This window comes from Sinohyriopsis cumingii, chromosome 16 (genome assembly GCF_028554795.1).
Source record: "Sinohyriopsis cumingii isolate HCF-2022 chromosome 16, ASM2855479v2, whole genome shotgun sequence".
Taxonomy (NCBI): Eukaryota; Metazoa; Mollusca; class Bivalvia; order Unionida; family Unionidae; genus Sinohyriopsis; species Sinohyriopsis cumingii.
In genome coordinates, this window is record NC_142976.1 from 35,020,391 (window position 1) to 35,041,998 (window position 21,608).

Sequence of the window (21,608 nt, forward strand, 5' to 3'; positions counted from 1 at the left end):
AGATTAAAAATCAATTGTTAAATTGTTGTACATGATTTGTTGTTAGAAAGCACACATTTTGTCACCTGACATAAATGAGTGAATGGTTTCAAATGTTACTGTCGACAAAGAAAATCACAGGAAAAACTGTTGCATCTTTGATGTTGTGTCTTGGATGGACAAATTTTCAGAATAAGGAGCTGCAATGGTTAACATGGCAGACTTATGACAAAATGGGTGTGGGTTTGAATCATACAATCAAATCAGCAGAAGGTCATCTACTGTGGCAAGGTCATGTACCACAATTGCCTCAGCACTAAATAACCTACTTGTGTTGTTGTGCCACAAAACAGCAAAACAAATCTACAAAAGTGCGATTCATTATTTTGTCCATTGAAACATTGAAAGCATTGATAGTGACTATTCCAGAATGAAATGTATAATAGTGTGGAGTAAAAGGCATTTTTTCAAAGACCATCATCCATCAACTGTTTTGATAGACTGGTTAACCTATAAGACTTACCATCTATGCTCTCTTACAAGTCAAATCCAACTGCAAACAACCTAGACTGTTGTGTATGGTACAGGGCACTCAGCTTTGAATCTCTCAATGAACAGTCTCTACACCAAATATGCAACATGGAATGTTTGATGTTTCAGTGAAATTGTCAGGTTCTTGCTGACAACTCTCCAGTGAAATCCACGTTAACATAATCTTATTTGAATCATTCATTTTGTTCCTTGCTCAAGAGATCATCATGTATCCCTCCAACAGAGATGAAACCAGATGCTTTGTTAATATGTACTGACATCAGTGGTCTTTGCATATTTCCACAGAACTCTGCATTTAAAATCTTCAGAAATATGGAACTTATAGATCAGCAGAAGGCTGCTGTTTTAGCTATCTCAGTCTTTTGAATATCTCTTTTTTCAACTTTATGGCTTGTAGTTTCTCTTCTTGTGTGATTTCCCTCATCTTCTGGAACATTGTTATGTCACATGATGCCATTCTATAAATAGCTCCATGAGCTCCATTTTCAAAATAACAAGTTGAAGGTCACTAAAGTTGAGTGGCCAAAATAACTTTGATGAAGGACACCGGTTGTAGTATCACAACTTCAGAGTTGGTCATAAAATTATGTGTTGCATTATTAACATTGAAACATGAAATATTTTTGTTGTTGTACTGTATGTGCCTATTAGTACTAAGTCTCATTTTATAATTGTAGGCACTCATGATATTTAAATGAGTGAATGCTCTGTTGACATGGTAACTATGACTGATTCAAAAAGTTGGTAAAGTACTCCATGATTAACATGTATTGTTTAGCACATTTGTCCTAAGTGTAATATGTCCTTAGGATTATATATAGGTAGCAATATAAACAAAAAAGAGTTATGTGTTTGTGAGAAGGAAATTAAAGTAATATCAGTGGATGAAAGTATGCCTAATCCCATATCAAGAGTGAAAAGTAATAAGAAATAATTAAATATCTAATATATGAATGAATTTATGAAATATTTTGCACTAACATTCAAACACTTAAAATTGAAAGAGTCAGAAAATTTAGCAAAAAAGACAGCTAACTCCCAAACTGATGTAGATGCAGTGACTGCATCCCTGCTTCCCAATTCCCCAATCCCACCTCATCTGTAGTGTCTTCATGTTGACCTGGCTGAGCAAAAAATATTTTAGAGTTTTTTTCTTGAAAGAATACTAAAATATGAAATTTTGTGGACTATAAACACGATAATGTACATTCTTCCTAAGTGTGGATGTAGTTAATTATTGTCCTTAAAAATTACACTTTTGACCTTGCCAAGACCTTGAATTTCCCAGTTAATTATCATTATGAATGATTCTTGAATAGCCTTTAAGCAAATATTTACACTTTTTGCTTGATTATTTTAAAGGTAGCTCATTATTCAGTATTTTCTTCACAGAGCCCTTGCACAGTTTTTTAAGCTGAAGGAGTATGGAGAGCTGGTATTTAAGGACATCATGGCATCTTGGTGGTTGATCTTGGTGTAAGTGTTTATTGCCTTTTTGTATTATGGGTGTCATAGTTTATGTATATTTCCATCCACCTGTTTATCCTTACTTTCATTCATCCATCACAGGTTTGCAGATGTCCCTTGCTTTACATATTAGACTAGTGAGCCAGATGTCCCATGGTATACATATTACATTAGTGGTCCAGATGTAAATCGGTGTATGTGTATATATATATATATATATATATATATATATATATATATATATATATATATATATATATATATATATATATATATATATATATATATATATTAGACTATTGGTCCATCTGCCATTGGTATATATATATATATATATATATATATATATATATATATATATATATATATATCAGACTAGTGGTCCAGATGTCCATTGATATACATACATATATATATATATATATATATATATATATATATATATATATATATATATATATATATATATATATATATATATAATTCAAAACATATGGGGAATAACAGTCCTTTCAAGTGCACTGGATCCAGCAAGGAAAAGTGTGTCAGGATTGATTAAGATAAATGCAGTAAACTATCCATTTACATAAACTATCCATTTACATAAAATAACAGATGTCATTATGGCTGATCGATTTCTACATCTGCAACTAGTTGAAATATAATAAATTTAAATGTTTTAAAGGTTTCATTGCTGTAAAAAGAATCATGTAAAGTTTTGCAAACACAATAGTTTTTCTGTTTTATTTGTTTTTTCTGTGTTTTGTATTTGTCTTTGAAAAAGACTCATCAAGAGTCAAAAGTGCTCGGGTTAACTAGATACTAGTTTTGCACTGTTTGTTGTCTGTTTGTTGCATATATATATATATATGCTCGGATCATACTTAGAGTAATATGATCAGAGCGCACCTCCCCGCTGCTCTGTACCCTACACTGGCTATCCATTCAATCCAGAATCAAACACAAAATTTGCTCTCTGTGCTACATTTCATTGTCAGACTCTAGTCCAACATACCTATCTGACTCACCCATGTGTACACACCAGCAAGTGGGTCGGTGGTTCTTTCCGGGGTTTTCCGGGTTCTTCCTCCACCATTAATACTGGCCGCCATGTATAGCCTATCGTGCTGAAAAATGGCGTTAAACCCCACAACAACAACAACAACACACCAGCAAGATACTTATGCTCCTCTTCTGACAATCGTATACTGATTATTCCCACTATGAAAACAAAGTCATATGGACAACGTTCTTTTGCATACCAGGGCCCTCAACGTGGAATGAATTGCCCACTGAACTTAGACAAAGACACAGTGATCACATTCAAGAGGGCTCTCAAAACTCACTTATTTTGACTGCAAGAACAAACTTAAAGACCTAATAATGTTTCCTACCTGAAATATTCTCAGCATGTTTTTTATTTTTTAATGTTTTTCTAATTTCATGTTGTTTGTTTTTGTAATAATATTATTATGTTTCTTATTTTATAGGTGTTGTCTAATGTTGTAAAGCGCTTAGAGCTTCTAAAGATTAGGTGTTATACAAAGTCCTCATTATTATATATATATATATATATATATATATATATATATATATATATATATATATATATATATATATATATATATATATATATATATATATATATATATATTAGACTAGCGGTCCATCTGTCCATTGGTATACATATTAGTCTAGTGGTCCATCTATCCATTATATATACCACATCTCAGGTCCTATTCCAACTTTGTTGCCATTTGTTAAAATGTTTTTTATTGTCATTATGGTTTTATTAACTCATTAACCCCTGCCGACGAGTTTACGTGACAGGAGATAGCAGCCTAATGCCGAGTTTTGTAGCGTCAAGGTCATGTACGTTACACTAAAGTGGGTGGTATTATAGAAAGGTAGACAGATGTGGCTCTACAATGATGCCAAATAATCTGGAAGTTCTAGTTGCACTACAGAATACAGATGGAAAACCTCATTTTTTGGACCTGATTTTTTTTCACCTAAAATTTGCCCATGGTCGGAATCAGACCAGTATGAACTGCAAACAGACAGATGAACCTTTGCAAAAAAAAGTAGGATAAGATGGGCATTTGGAATAAAGAGTGGTCTGATATGAAAATGATGGGTCCATTAAGCAAAAAATAAAGAAAAAAGGAACTCCAACTTTTATCCTTCTGCTCCTGTGCGAGCGAAATAGCCAAGAAAAACGATGTTTTTAACACAACTAGGCATTAGGTTATTAGAAAATCACCTGGAAGTTGTATTTGGATGTATTCAGAAATAGCCCACAACATGTGTTTCCTACTCGCATTTCAGGTGAAAACGACAAAAATCTCCAGGGGTTAATGAGTTAAAATGAAATGTGAGCGCATTTTTCGTTATTGGATTTCAAAATCTGTTTACAGACTGCCACTAAATTTCAGTGGTCAAAAGCCCTTTTGCATTGTAACCCCAGATCCAAGTTGTTATTGTTTACACTCATGGACTACTTTACGTCACCATTGGTAGTTATATCTACACAATTTTATTTGAAGAAAATGAAACAAGAAATCAAATTTACTGAGAAATAATCTACAACCATATTTTTACATTTATTGCCATTGCAGTTATATTTTTGCTTTTCACAAATTCAATGCAGTCGTTTGTATTGTACCCATTTTTTGTTTTATTAAAGCACACTTTTAATAAGATACAACTGTGACAGTTCTTTACATCTACCAAAAACTGAAATCCAAGCTTTCTGGTAAATGCATTCCAAATTTTTAAAAAAGGAAAGGAAATTATGAATGGGAGAGTCAAATGCAAAATCTGTGTGCTTTTCTGAGTCGTAAATGAAAAATAATGGAATGCAGATGAAGTGCAAATAAAATGTAGGTAAAATAGATCTAGTTCAGGGTTGTTTTATTAACCTTGCTTGTAATCTGGATGTACCTGTTACTGAGAAAGTGTCAGCTTTTGATCTTTTTTTTTATCTCACTCTCTCCATCCATCCATGCATTATACACTTTCTGCTGGAACAAAAATAAAAAATTATTCAAGATATCCCAATAAAACTGACACAACATCAAATTCATGGCCAAGATATCCACATGAAAATTCACACAATATCAAATTCGTGGCCAAAATATCCACATGAAAATTCACACAATATCAAATTCATGGTCAAGATATCCACATGAAAATTCACACAATATCAAATTCATGGTCAAGATATCCACATGAAAATTCACACAATATCAAATTCATGGTCAAGATATCCACATGAAAATTCACACAATGTCAAATTCATGGTCAAGATATCCACATGAAAATTCACACAGTATCCCATTCATGATCAAGATATCCACATGAAAATTCACACAATATCAAATTCATGGTCAAGATATCCACATGAAAATTCACACAATATAAAATTCATGGTCAAGATATCCGCATGAAAATTCACACATTATCCCATTCATGGTCAAGATATCCACATGAAAATTCACACAATATCAAATTCATAGTCAAGATATCCACATGAAAATTCACACAACATAAATTCGTAGTCAAGATATCCACATGAAAATTCACACAATATCAAATTCATGGTCAAGATATCCACATGAAAATTCACACAATATCAAATTCATGGTCAAGATATCCACATGAAAATTCACACAGTATCAAATTCATGGTCAAGATATCCACATGAAAATTCACACAATATAAATTCATGGTCAAGATATCCCTATTTGTACACGTGCTTATCACTTTCCATTATATTTTGTAAGTACTCACATTATATACAAATTAAATGTATGACAGACACTTCTGTCTTGTGACAAACATTGGGCAGGACAGGGGATGATTCCTTTTTCTGCTTGAAGTATTTTATCACACTTTCTTTGTCACTCTATAACTTTGAAATTAAGGGCTAGGCTGGATTGAGTGAGTATCAAACCCATGACCATTGGATTACTAGTCAGGTGTTTTGCCAGTGAAGTTACTGTGTTTTCAGTTTTAAAGTTATAGAGTAGAATGAAAAGTGTTGTTGAAATTCTTAAATAATGACTGACCCATGACCTTGAAGACTGCATCCTTCCTGTAGTATGCAGCATGCCTTCTGATACCAGATGTGTAACAAGGTTATCTAGGGCTCAAACCGCTTGAAGGTTATGGAGACAAATAAAAGTGTGACAGACAACTTAAAATGATAACTTATGACCTTGTCCTTGATGATGGACCCCCCCCCATGTAGTGTGCAGTCCACCATCTTGTGATGATGTAGTTTCATCCATTAATGTACAGTGACTCTAAAGTTAAAGAGTGAGCAAGAAAGTTGGATAAAAAGTTTAAACTTTTGACCCTGATAATGACCTTGACTTGACCCATGTATCATAACAATGGCCATGAAGACAACACCCCAGATATGTTATCCTGTCTGTTTTCTAATAATGATAAGCATATCAAGTTCCATTGTAACCAAAGTTTTCAGAAATTCCATACAAATTGTCAATAAATGGCTAAAGTTTCTGTGCAGTATTAATATACAAATCATCATATGCACCATACAGATTTGGTGAAATGATAAATAAAAAAAAACTACTTATTAACTCCTGGAGATTCTTGTCATTTTTGCCTAAAATGTGGGTAGGAAACAGTTTTGGGGTGACTTCTGAATGCATCTAAAAGCACCTGCTTCAATGAGATTTCTGTTGAGCCTGTTGCTTAGCTGTGTTAAAGAATGTTATTTTGAATTGGTTATTTCGCTCACACATGTGCAGAAGGGTAAAAATTAGGGGCTTATTTGTTTTGTTGTTTTCCTTGTTGGACCCACCACTTTCAAGGCCTGGATACTTTTTACTCCAAATCTCAAACTTATCCTACTTTATGCAGAGGTTCACCTATCTGTTTGAAGTTCGGACTGGTCTTTTTAGATCTCAGGCCAAAAATTCAAAAATCTGGACGCAAACTCCAGTTCCGTTTAAACTAGTATTTTTTGGTCTAAAGAAAAATTGGGTCTCAACAATTAGACTTTTCCTGCAGTATTTTGTAATGTGAGTGGATTGTGTACACTATTTGATATTGTAAAGCTACATTTGTGTACTTTTCTGTAATACCACCCTCTCTGGTGTTTCATAAATGATGTTGATTGTATGGTACATGGAAGTAGGGTACATTCTCTTGACATGTAAATGTGGCACACAGGATTAATGAACTAATAAGATTTTCAGAAATTTTTTACAGATTGGCAAGGAATGCCTTTTTTTGTAATTTCTGTGCAGTATTAGTGTACCAATGATCAAATATGCAAGGAATATTCAAACTTAGTGACATCATCAAAATTAACCCATTACCTCATTAACCCCTGAAGTTCTTATAACTTTTGCCTGAAATGTGGTGGCAAAAATACATTTTTGGAGTTACTTTTGAATGCATCCAAAAACTTCTTCCAAGAGATTTTTCTTTAGCTGGATGCATTGTTTTGGAATGGCTATTTTGCTTGCATATGTTGAGAAAGGTAAGAATTTGACTGTTTTTTTTTTTTTTCTCTTATTGGGACCAATCAGTTTCATGGCCTGAACACTTTTTACTCCATATCTCAAACTTATCCTACAGTTTCTTGTAAAGACAGTTGATTAGAACCAGAAAACCTCAAACAGCAATGTCATTGCAAACAATATTATTTATTACCCATATTTTCATCCCCTTAAAACAAACTTTTGTAATAAAATGTATCTTATTAAACAACATTTGTTAGGATTTGATAAATTTTACATTTGGTACAATGATAGAAAAAATACATTCATTTTCCAAATAGGAGATGACTTTAAAAATAGTTTGAATTAGTGCTATGCATGGAAAATATTAAATCTTGATTTTAATAAAAAAAATAAAAAGTATAAACGAACATATTCTAAATATACCAATCAGTTGGTTTGTAACAAGTCTTTTGACTCATCCAGTTTATTTTTAGTATATATTAAATCATGCCTCTGTAGGGAAGACTACTAGATTATCTCCCCTGAACATGTTAATTTTCATTTCAGCTGCCTTGGAATTGCTAGTGTTGTGTGTTTCATCTGGATCATTCTTCTACGCTTCATCGTGGGATTTATCGTTTGGGTCACCATCACCATTTTCATCGGTGTATGGGCATTTGGTAAGCAAGCATGATATGTACATATGTTATAGATTATACAAGACCAGGCATGATATGTACATATATTATAGATTATACAAGACCAGGCATGATATGTACATATATTATAGATTATACAAGACCAGGCTTGATATGTACATATAGATTATACAAGACCAGGCATGATATGTACATATATTATAGATTATACAAGACCAGGCATGATATGTACATATATTATAGATTATACAAGACCAGGCATGATATGTACATACAGATAATATACGACCAGGCATGATATGTACATATAGATTATACAAGACCAGGCATGATATGTACATATAGATTATACAAGACCAGGCATGATATGTACATATGTTATAGATTATACAAGACCAGGCGTGATATGTACATATATTATACATTATACAAGACCAGGCATGATATGTACATATAGATTATACAAGACCAGGCATGATATGTACATATGTTATACATTATACAAGACCAGGCATGATATGTACATACAGATTATACAAGACCAGGCATGATATGTACATATGTTATAGATTATACAAGACCAGGCGTGATATGTACATATATTATACATTATACAAGACCAGGCATGATATGTACATACAGATTATACAAGACCAGGCATGATATGTACATATAGATAATACAAGACCAGGCATGATATGTACATATAGATTATACAAGACCAGGCATGATATGTACATATGTTATAGATTATACAAGACCAGGCGTGATATGTACATATATTATAGATTATACAAGACCAGGCATGATATGTACATATATTATAGATTATACAAGACCAGGCATGATATGTACATACAGATAATACAAGACCAGGCATGATATGTACATATAGATAATACAAGACCAGGCATGATATGTACATATAGATTATACAAGACCAGGCATGATATGTACATATGTTATAGATTATACAAGACCAGGCATGATATGTACATATAGATTATACAAGACCAGGCATGATATGTACATATATTATGGATCATACAAGACCAGGCGTGATATGTACATATATTATACATTATACAAGACCAGGCATGATATGTACATACAGATTATACAAGACCAGGCATGATATGTACATATAGATAATACAAGACCAGGCATGATATGTACATATAGATAATACAAGACCAGGCATGATATGTACATATGTTATAGATTATACAAGACCAGGCGTGATATGTACATATATTATACATTATACAAGACCAGGCATGATATGTACATACAGATTATACAAGACCAGGCATGATATGTACATATATTATGGATCATACAAGACCAGGCATGATATGTACATATATTATAGATTATACAAGACCAGACATGATATGTACATATGTTATAAATTATACAAGACCAGGCATGATATGTACATATATTATAGATTATACAAGACCAGACATGATATGTACATATGTTATAAATTATACAAGACCAGGCATGATATGTACATATATTATAGATTATACAAGACCAGACATGATATGTACATATGTTATAAATTATACAAGACCAGGCATGATATGTACATATATTATAGATTATACAAGACCAGGCATGATATGTACATATATTATAGATTATACAAGACCAGGCATAATATGTACATATATTATAGATTATACAAGACCAGGCATGATATGTACATATAGTTTATACAAGACCAGACATGATATGTACATATATTATAGATTATACAAGACCAGGCATGATATGTACATATATTATAAATTATACAAGACCAGGCATGATATGTACATATATTATAGATTATACAAGACCAGGCATGATATGTACATATATTATAAATTATACAAGACCAGGCATGATATGTACATATATTATAGATTATACAAGACCAGACATGATATGTACATATATTATAGATTATACAAGACCAGGCATGATATGTACATATATTATAGATTATACAAGACCAGGCATGATATGTACATATAGATTATACAAGACCAGGCATGATATGTACATATATTATAGATTATACAAGACCAGGCATGATATGTACATATATTATAGATTATACAAGACCAGACATGATATGTACATATATTATAGATTATACAAGACCAGGCATGATATGTACATATATTATAGATTATACAAGACCAGGCATAATATGTACATATATTATAGATTATACAAGACCAGGCATGATATGTACATATATTATAGATTATACAAGACCAGGCATGATATGTACATATATTATAGATTATACAAGACCAGGCATGATATGTACATATGTTATAGATTATACAAGACCAGGCATGATATGTACATATATTATAGATTATACAAGACCAGGCATGATATGTACATATATTATAGATTATACAAGACCAGGCATGATATGTACATATAGATAATACAAGACCAGGCATGATATGTACATATAGATTATACAAGACCAGGCATGATATGTACATATATTATAGATTATACAAGACCAGGCATGATATGTACATATAGTTTATACAAGACCAGGCATGATATGTACATATGTTATAAATTATACAAGACCAGACATGATATGTACATATATTATAGATTATACAAGACCAGGCATGATATGTACATATAGATTATACAAGACCAGGCATGATATGTACATATATTATAGATTATACAAGACCAGGCATGATATGTACATATATTATAGATTATACAAGACCAGGCATGATATGTACATATAGTTTATACAAGACCAGGCATGATATGTACATATGTTATAAATTATACAAGACCAGGCATGATATGTACATACAGATAATACAAGACCAGGCATGATATGTACATATAGATTATACAAGACCAGGCATGATATGTACATATATTATAGATTATACAAGACCAGGCATGATATGTACATATGTTATAGATTATACAAGACCAGGCATGATATGTACATATAGATTATACAAGACCAGACATGATATGTACATATATTATAGATTATACAAGACCAGGCATGATATGTACATATAGATTATACAAGACCAGGCATGATATGTACATATATTATAGATTATACAAGACCAAGCATGATATGTACATATGTTATAGATTATACAAGACCAGGCATGATATGTACATATAGATTATACAAGACCAGGCATGATATGTACATATATTATAGATTATACAAGACCAAGCATGATATGTACATATGTTATAGATTATACAAGACCAGGCATGATATGTACATATATTATAGATTATACAAGACCAAGCATGATATGTACATATATTATAGATTATACAAGACCAGGCATGATATGTACATATAGATTATACAAGACCAGGCATGATATGTACATATGTTATAGATTATACAAGACCAGGCATGATATGTACATATATTATAGATTATACAAGACCAGGCATGATATGTACATATATTATAGATTATACAAGACCAGGCATGATATGTACATATAGTTTATACAAGACCAGGCATGATATGTACATATGTTATAAATTATACAAGACCAGACATGATATGTACATATGTTATAGATTATACAAGACCAGGCATGATATGTACATACAGATAATACAAGACCAGGCATGATATGTACATATAGATTATACAAGACCAGGCATGATATGTACATATAGATTATACAAGACCAGGCATGATATGTACATATATTATAGATTATACAAGACCAAGCATGATATGTACATATGTTATAGATTATACAAGACCAGGCATGATATGTACATATAGATTATACAAGACCAGGCATGATATGTACATATATTATAGATTATACAAGACCAAGCATGATATGTACATATGTTATAGATTATACAAGACCAGGCATGATATGTACATATAGATTATACAAGACCAGGCATGATATGTACATATATTATAGATTATACAAGACCAGGCATGATATGTACATACAGATTATACAAGACCAGGCATGATATGTACATATATTATAGATTATACAAGACCAAGCATGATATGTACATATATTATAGATTATACAAGACCAGGCATGATATGTACATATAGATTATACAAGACCAGGCATGATATGTACATATGTTATAGATTATACAAGACCAGGCATGATATGTACATATATTATAGATTATACAAGACCAGGCATGATATGTACATATATTATAGATTATACAAGACCAGGCATGATATGTACATATAGTTTATACAAGACCAGGCATGATATGTACATATGTTATAAATTATACAAGACCAGACATGATATGTACATATGTTATAGATTATACAAGACCAGGCATGATATGTACATACAGATAATACAAGACCAGGCATGATATGTACATATAGATTATACAAGACCAGGCATGATATGTACATATAGATTATACAAGACCAGGCATGATATGTACATATATTATAGATTATACAAGACCAAGCATGATATGTACATATATTATAGATTATACAAGACCAGGCATAATATGTACATATATTATAGATTATACAAGACCAGGCATGATATGTACATATATTATAGATTATACAAGACCAGACATGATATGTACATATATTATACATTATACAAGACCAGGCATGATATGTACATATGTTATAGATTATACAAGACCAGGCATGATATGTACATATATTATAGATTATACAAGACCAGGCATGATATGTACATATGTTATAGATTATACAAGACCAGGCATGATATGTACATATATTATAGATTATACAAGACCAAGCATGATATGTACATATATTATAGATTATACAAGACCAGGCATGATATGTACATATATTATAGATTATACAAGACCAGGCATGATATGTACATATATTATAGATTATACAAGACCAGGCATGATATGTACATATAGTATAGATTATACAAGACCAGACATGATATGTACATATATTATACATTATACAAGACCAGGCATGATATGTACATATGTTATAGATTATACAAGACCAGGCATGATATGTACATATATTATAGATTATACAAGACCAGGCATGATATGTACATATAGATTATACAAGACCAGGCATGATATGTACATATGTTATAGATTATACAAGACCAGGCATGATATGTACATATATTATAGATTATACAAGACCAGGCATGATATGTACATATATTATAGATTATACAAGACCAGACATGATATGTACATATATTATACATTATACAAGACCAGGCATGATATGTACATATGTTATAGATTATACAAGACCAGGCATGATATGTACATATATTATAGATTATACAAGACCAGGCATGATATGTACATATATTATACATTATACAAGACCAGGCATGATATGTACATATGTTATAGATTATACAAGACCAAGCATGATATGTACATATATTATACATTATACAAGACCAGGCATGATATGTACATATGTTATAGATTATACAAGACCAAGCATGATATGTACATATATTATAGATTATACAAGACCAGGCATGATATGTACATATAGATTATACAAGACCAGGCATGATATGTACATATATTATAGATTATACAAGACCAGGCATGATATGTACGTATATTATAGATTATACAAGACCAGGCATGATATGTACATATATTATAGATTATACAAGACCAGACATGATATGTACATATATTATACATTATACAAGACCAGGCATGATATGTACATATGTTATAGATTATACAAGACCAGGCATGATATGTACATATATTATAGATTATACAAGACCAGGCATGATATGTACATATATTATACATTATACAAGACCAGACATGATATGTACATATATTATACATTATACAAGACCAGGCATGATATGTACATATGTTATAGATTATACAAGACCAGGCATGATATGTACATATATTATAGATTATACAAGACCAGGCATGATATGTACATATATTATAGATTATACAAGACCAGGCATGATATGTACATATATTATAGATTATACAAGACCAGGCATGATATGTACATATAGATTATACAAGACCAGACATGATATGTACATATATTATAGATTATACAAGACCAGGCATAATATGTACATATATTATACATTATACAAGACCAGGCATGATATGTACATATAGTTTATACAAGAAGGCAGTCTACATTAAGGTAGACACTGAAATACTGAAAGCCTGATGGATACAGATGAATGTCTTTGCTTTATACACATACATAGAGTTATTTGTAACTTGCTTGTCAATTATAGAAAGTTTGTTAAACTGGCTTGATGAATTTTCACATGACTGTTCAAGATATCTAGGTTATTATACATATATAAGTTCCTTCTCCTTTTGAGGGATGGACAGAATTTAAAAATAGTTGTTTCACTCTTTCATTACTGCTCACATATTTATTCACTGCATTTATTTGCTTTGCCTTCAGTGACTGATAAATTCACTATTAACTTCTAACTGCCACTTCACAAATATATCTATTCTTGGTAAAAGGACATGGGGAGATCTGGAATCTGTACTATGTGAAAATTAATACATGCAGATTTTGGTGATATGGAGATGAAGGCATTTGCTAGGTACTTGGAATCAGGTATTCCAGATGACAAAATACATGATAATGAATTAGAGAATGTTAGCAGTAATATTGGTGTCCTTCTTTGTCCAGCTTGTCAAAGATTGAATCAAAATCAGAGAAAAACACATCGTGGACAACAGATCCACATGTCCTTTATGTCACTGAATGAGTCAGTCCTACTTTTGTATTTGATGATGTAACAAAAACGTATTTCTTTTTTAACTCCAGGCGTTAATTGAAAGAAATGCGACTGAGCCTAACTATTATGCAGCATAATGAATGGAAGAGAAGCTTCATTTTCTCTTGTGATGTATGACACTTTTACAGTTCTGGCATTATCAAGTAATATCAGTCATGGCTCTTCCAACATATGCCTTTGCTTTGTAATCTACATGGTTGCTTCAGACACCCAGTATGCCTTTACTTGTTGATCCACATGGTTGCTTCAGACACCCAGTATGCATTTGCCTGTTGATCCACATGGCTGATTCAGACACCCAGTATACCTTTGCTTGGTGATCTACATGGCTGCTTCAGACACCCAGTATGCCTTTGCTCATTGGTCTGCATGGCCTTTTCATATGCCAAATTATAACTTTATTATGTTTTTAAAGCTCCCCAGGTACTTATTTATGGGGTGTTTTATATTGGGTGCATGATAGATAGTATTAGTGTTACATATAGTATATAAAGTGGGCAGTGTTGTACTGAGGTGTTTTATATTGGGTACATGATACATTGTATTACTGTTACATAGTGTGTACAAAGAGTTTGTAATGAACTTAAAATTCCTGTATTGGCACTAAGTGGTTTCCTCAAGGATGAGAAGTTTCACTATTACTTGCCATGAAATAACTGCATGACTATTTAACTAATAAGTCAATTTTTAAAACAAAATCAAGTTTCGACATTGACTGTTGCTTCATGAAAAAATAAATGCCCCTAGGTTTTAAAAGAAAAATGAATCTTGTTTTGTTGGGAATCGGCAACAACAAAAAAGCAGTGGTGTAATAACATTGTTTTTTTGTACACTTGATAGTTCTTGAAGCCTCTTGGAAAATGCTATTTGTGATCTTTCATGGGTCAGGTATCTTGAAAATGCAGTTAATTTGTACAAAATAAAGAAACAACTTCATTGAAGAAAAGTTCCTTATTGACATTTATTCCCAAAACTATTATAAAATGAGTATTCAGCCATTAAATACCACCATTACCCTCCTCTACCCTCGACCTTTCATGTTTTTCACGATGCCCAATGTGATGGCATACCCATTATTTTTTTGTGGTCCCTCAGTAACACTCATGTCCTTGATTAAAATTTAGGTGATGTTTTTGGACACTGTTTTGAACAAGTTATCGACAGAGAGCTGTATTAGTATTACATAAAATAAGGGAGTCCATGACAATATTGTATCGACAGAGAGCTGTATTAGTATTACATAAAATAAGGGAGTCCATGACAATATTGTATCGACAGAGAGCTGTATTAGTATTACATAAAATAATGGAGTCCATGACAGTACTTGCTTTATAAAGTGGATGGTGTTAAACTGAAGTACTTTATGTTGAAGGACCTGTGTACTTATGTGTAGATGTAGAATTTTATTCTAAAAGAGCTAGAATAAATCAAATGTCTGCAGATTTGTATAATCTAGCTGTCTTGCAAGTATCATATCAATTATGTCCAAAACAATTTGAACAAAAAAATTACCAAACATGCTACACTATTTTTTCTTTACCTCATGATTTTTGCCTGCCCTGACCCAAAAAAGTTGTTAACAATGTCTCTTGGATAGTTTTAGAGTTAAAGATGCAAAGATATCATTGGCTTAGGGAGAAAAAAGTCAGATGAGTGGTCTCCCCTTGAATAGATAGCTTGAGGCCAAATCCCACCATTAATCAGTTACTACTTTAGCTTACACCAGGTCATAATGGTAATCCAGATGCCTTGCAAATACCATCAATTTCTGTACTCTAAGGTTTGAATGAAAATTATCTATCAGGAGTTTTCAAGTATTGTACTCTTTAGTTTAAATGATCCATCAAGAGTTTTCCCATCTAAAGCATACTCTGTTTTCTTATTTTTTCTCATTTTCAGTAAATACTTTGCATCTCCATTTCAGTTTTCAATACGCAAAAAGCAATAGGGCCCCATATTTACCCTCATTTTTAAAGGTCAGTAGCACTTACTTTGTATTTCAGTACTCAACCTTACCTTGCTACAAGTAAATGATCTTGCTACAGGTAAATAATCTTGCTACAGGTAAATAATCTTGCTACAATTTAATGATCTTGCTTCCATGTGTACACCCCAGTACTGGTTTTGGTGATCTGTCCCTAGATTACTAGTGCTAAACCTCATGATCTAATATTAGCCAACCTTCTACCTTGACATCACTGCTTTTGGCGTCAGTTCAACTTACACCCAGTGTAACCAGCTTCAGACATATCCAGTCCAGTATCCATGAAGCTGATGTCACTGGTTGACTTTCTGCCACACTATGTCCAGCCTCAGCTTTGCTATGGATGCATAGCACAACTGGCACCAGATTTGCTCAACTTGCCTCATGATATCCAGTAATGGTTTATGTAAGTCAATGCAGAACTGCACCAGACTGTTCCATGCCCAATCCAAAGACCAGCACCAGGCTGATCCATGCCCAGTCCAAAGACCAGCACCAGGCTGTTTCCTGCCCAATCCAAAGACCATCACCAGGCTGTTTCCTGCTCAATCCAAAGACCAGCACCAGGCTGTTTCCTGCCCAATCCAAAGACCAGCACCAGGCTGTTTCCTGCCCAATCCAAAGACCAGCACCAGGCTGTTTCCTGCCCAATCCAAAGACCAGCACCAGGCTGTTTCCTGCCCAATCCAAAGACCAGCACCAGGCTGTTCCATGCCCAATCCAAAGACCAGCACCAGGCTGTTCCATGCCCAATCCAAAGACCAGCACCAGGCTGTTCCATGCCCAATCCAATGACCAGTACCAGGCTCTTTCATGCCCAATCCAAAGACCAGCACAAGGCTGTTCCATGCCCAATCCAAAGACCAGCACAAGGCTGTTTCATGCCCAATCCAGAGACCAGTACCAGGCTGTTCCATGCCTAATCCAAAGACCAGTACCAGGCTGTTCCATGCCCAATCCAAAGACCAGTACCAGGCTGTTCCATGCCTAATCCAAAGACTAGCACCAGGCTGTTCCATGCCCAATCCAAACTCCATCACACCTCTAACATGATATTAATTATGGTCACTGATTTCCCCTTCCCATATAATATACCAGTCTCAGACACTCAATGATGCTTGGTGCCATTGCTTGGAGATTACTTTCTCACAACATAGATGAATTTCCAGCCTCATTTACTTTCCTTGACTAAAGTATTATAATGATATGGGTTACTCTACATGTGCTGGATTTACTTTCCTACAACTTTGTCACAGTATTGTAATGACATGGGTTACTCTACTTCTGCTGGATTTACTTTCCTTACAACTGTGTCACAGTACTGTAATGATATATTGTTACTCTACTTCTGCTGGATTTACTTTCCTTACAACTGTGTCACAGTACTGTAATGACATGGATTACTCTACTTCTGCTGGATTTACTTTCCTTACAACTGTGTCACAGTACTGTAATGATATATTGTTACTCAACTTCTGCTGGATTTACTTTCCTTACTACTGTGTCACAGTACTGTAATGACATGGATTACTCTACTTCTGCTGGATTTACTTTCCTTACAACTGTGTCACAGTACTGTAATGATATATTGTTACTCTACTTCTGCTGGATTTACTTTCCTTACAACTGTGTCACAGTACTGTAATGACATGGATTACTCTACTTCTGCTGGATTTACTTTCCTTACAACTGTGTCACAGTATTGCAATGATGGGTTTACTCTACTTCTGCTGGATTTACTTTCCTACAACTGTGTCGCAGCATTGTAATGATATGGGTTACTCTACTTCTGCTGGATTTGCTTTCCTTACAACTGTATCAAAGTATTGTAATGACATGGGTTACTGTACTTCTCAGGATTTACTTTCCTTCAGCTATGTCACAGCATTGTAATGAAGTGGGTTACTCTATGTCTATTGGATTTACTTCGTTATGTCTGTGTCACAGTGTTGTAATGATGTGGGTTACTCTACTTCTGCTGGATTTACTTTTCTACAGCTGTGTCACAGTATTGTAATGATGTGGGTTACTCTGCTTCTTCTGGATTTACTTTTCTACAAATGTGTATTTTAATTGATCTGTGCTGTCCTTTACTTGCATCTTACATGATATTCACAGCTGCTTTTCATTCATTTGGAGAATGGGCCAACTTTGGGATAAGGGGATGCAGCTCCCTTCACCTGGTACATATTCTCTTAGTATGATAGATATTAGAAGAAGAAACCAGGCAATATTTTCATTAAAATAATTATTTCTTAGGTAGTAGTTATTTGATCCTGGCACTTTTTCCCAAACCCACCCAACATTTATAACACTAGACAAAAGCATGCACATCTTTTTTCTTTCTGGAGAGTGGGATTTGCAAGACAGTTGAAGAACTAATGTATTATGTTCAGGTAAGCATTAGCAACTTCCGGAAATATATTTACTCCTAAACTTGGTTTCTCATTACTGACAGAATTTGAAAGAAATTTTAACTAATTTAGGTTTTGTTATTATTAAAGATGTATCATCCTCTTTGTCTTAGCAGTTGATAAGACATAAATAAATTAACTGTGTTTACCAGGTGACAAGACACAAGTACTTAACTGTATTTAGTAAGTCATAAGTATCATTTTTTCTGGCAGCAACAACTAAAATTATGCCATTGTTAAGGTTTTTTATTCATTTTGGTACTTTAAAGTGTTTGCAAATGATACAGGTGAACCCTATTTTAATACATTTTGTTACAGCACAAATTTGAATCCAGCACAGGTCTGTCATAATCCTAATTGTTTTGTAAATTGGCAGGTACAAAAATTATAACTCTTTATTTAACAGGCATTTTGTTGATTGGCCCTACAAAACGCTCTCAATATACATTTATCAAATCATTTCTGACATATATATGCCATGGTTCAGTACAAAATATGGCTGACAGATATGGGCCCTACTGACCATGTTACAGCATATCTCCTCTGTAATAGCATGGGAGTATGTTACGGTTCACAGTGAAAATAATATACCCTCATCTTTGCTACACTTTTTATCATTAGAATATAAAATATACATGCATTGGATTTTTGTGAAGAGTTGTAGGACATCTGGATCATTGCTTAATTAAATTTTGACTAATTCCAGTATTTATTTTTCAGCCACATATTACAGTTACACCAGGTACTTTGAGCTGAAGAACCAAAATGTTACCAGTGAATTGGGTCTTTCACAGGCATTTGCGCTAAATTTCTCCTACTATCTTAGCATCAAACAAACATGGCTAGCTTTTGGTGAGTGTGCAGGATAATTTAACTCTGTTCTTTTTAAGTGCATACTTATGAACCCTTGCCAATGTACAAGCACATCTGGATATCCCTACCTTCTTTCACTGAAAGTGCCGTTTGATGCCAGTATCACATTTTAATATATGGGCATTATCTCCATACATGCACATTGAGGGACCTATTGAAAAACCAGCATTTGCATGGTCAATTCATACCACCAATTAATGGAAGTATCTGTTTTATAGCATGTGCTTGTTCATTAGATGAATCATAATTAGCCAATCAGAGTTTAGAAGATATTGGAAGTAACCCCACTAGCCAATCAGAGTTTGGAAGATATTTGAAGTAACCCCACTAGCCAATCAAAGTTTGGAAGATATTGTAAGTAATCCCACTAGCTAGTCAGAGTTTAGAAGATATTGGAAGTAACCCCACTAGCCAGTCAAAGTTTGGAAGATATTGTAAGTAATCCCACTAGCTAGTCAGAGTCTAGAAGATATTTGAAGTAACCCCACTAGCCAATCAGAGTTTGGAAGATATTTGAAGTAACCCCACTAGCCAATCAAAGTTTGGAAGATATTGTAAGTAATCCCACTAGCTAGTCAGAGTTTAGAAGATATTGGAAGTAACCCCACTAGCCAATCAGAGTTTGGAAGATATTGTAAGTAATCCCACTAGCTAGTCAGAGTTTAGAAGATATTGGAAGTAACCCCACTAGCCAATCAAAGTTTGGAAGATACTGTAAGTAATCCCACTAGCTAGTCTGAGTTTAGAAGCCACTATTGAAAGTAACACCGCTAACCAATCAGAGTTTAGAAGATATTGTAAGTAATTCCACTAGTTACATCATAATGTGATGTTCAGTCTTGCTTACATTGGCTTTCATAGTTACATCATAATGTGATGTTCATTCTTGTTTACGTTGGCTTTCATAGTACATCATAATGTGATGTTCAGTCTTGTTTACATTGGCTTTCATAGTTACATCATGAGGTGATGTTCATTCTTGTTTACATTGGCTTCATAGTTACATCATAATGTGATGTTCTGTCTCATTTACATTGGCTTTCATAGTTACATCAAAATGTGATGTTCAGTCTTGTTTACATTGGCTTTCATAGTTGCATCATGAGGTGATGTTCATTCTTGTTTACACTGGCTTCATAGTTACATCATAATGTGATGTTCAGTCTCATTTACATTGGCTTTCATAGTTACATCATAATGTGATGTTCAGTCTCGTTTACATTGGCTTTCATAGTTACATCAAAATGTGATGTTCAGTCTTGTTTACATTTTCTTTCATAGTTACATTATGAAGTGATGTTCATTCTTGTTTACATTGGCTTCACAGTTACATCATGATGTGATGTTCTGTCTCATTTACATTGGCTTTCATAGTT

At 33.3% G+C, this 21,608-nt stretch overlaps 1 protein-coding gene across 2 annotated transcripts in view; it reads left to right on the forward strand.

Moving 5' to 3' along the window:
• The window catches only part of LOC149780198 (choline transporter-like protein 2), a 136,984-nt gene that overhangs the window by 71,473 nt on the left and 43,903 nt on the right, over window positions 1-21,608 (forward strand). For both annotated transcript variants that reach the window (XM_089936951.1, XM_089936952.1), the window contains exons 9-11: window positions 1,924-2,007; window positions 8,043-8,155; window positions 20,080-20,211. In XM_089936951.1, the coding sequence (XP_089793077.1) occupies window positions 1,924-2,007; window positions 8,043-8,155; window positions 20,080-20,211 (329 nt within the window). The remainder of the gene's footprint in view (window positions 1-1,923; window positions 2,008-8,042; window positions 8,156-20,079; window positions 20,212-21,608) is intronic.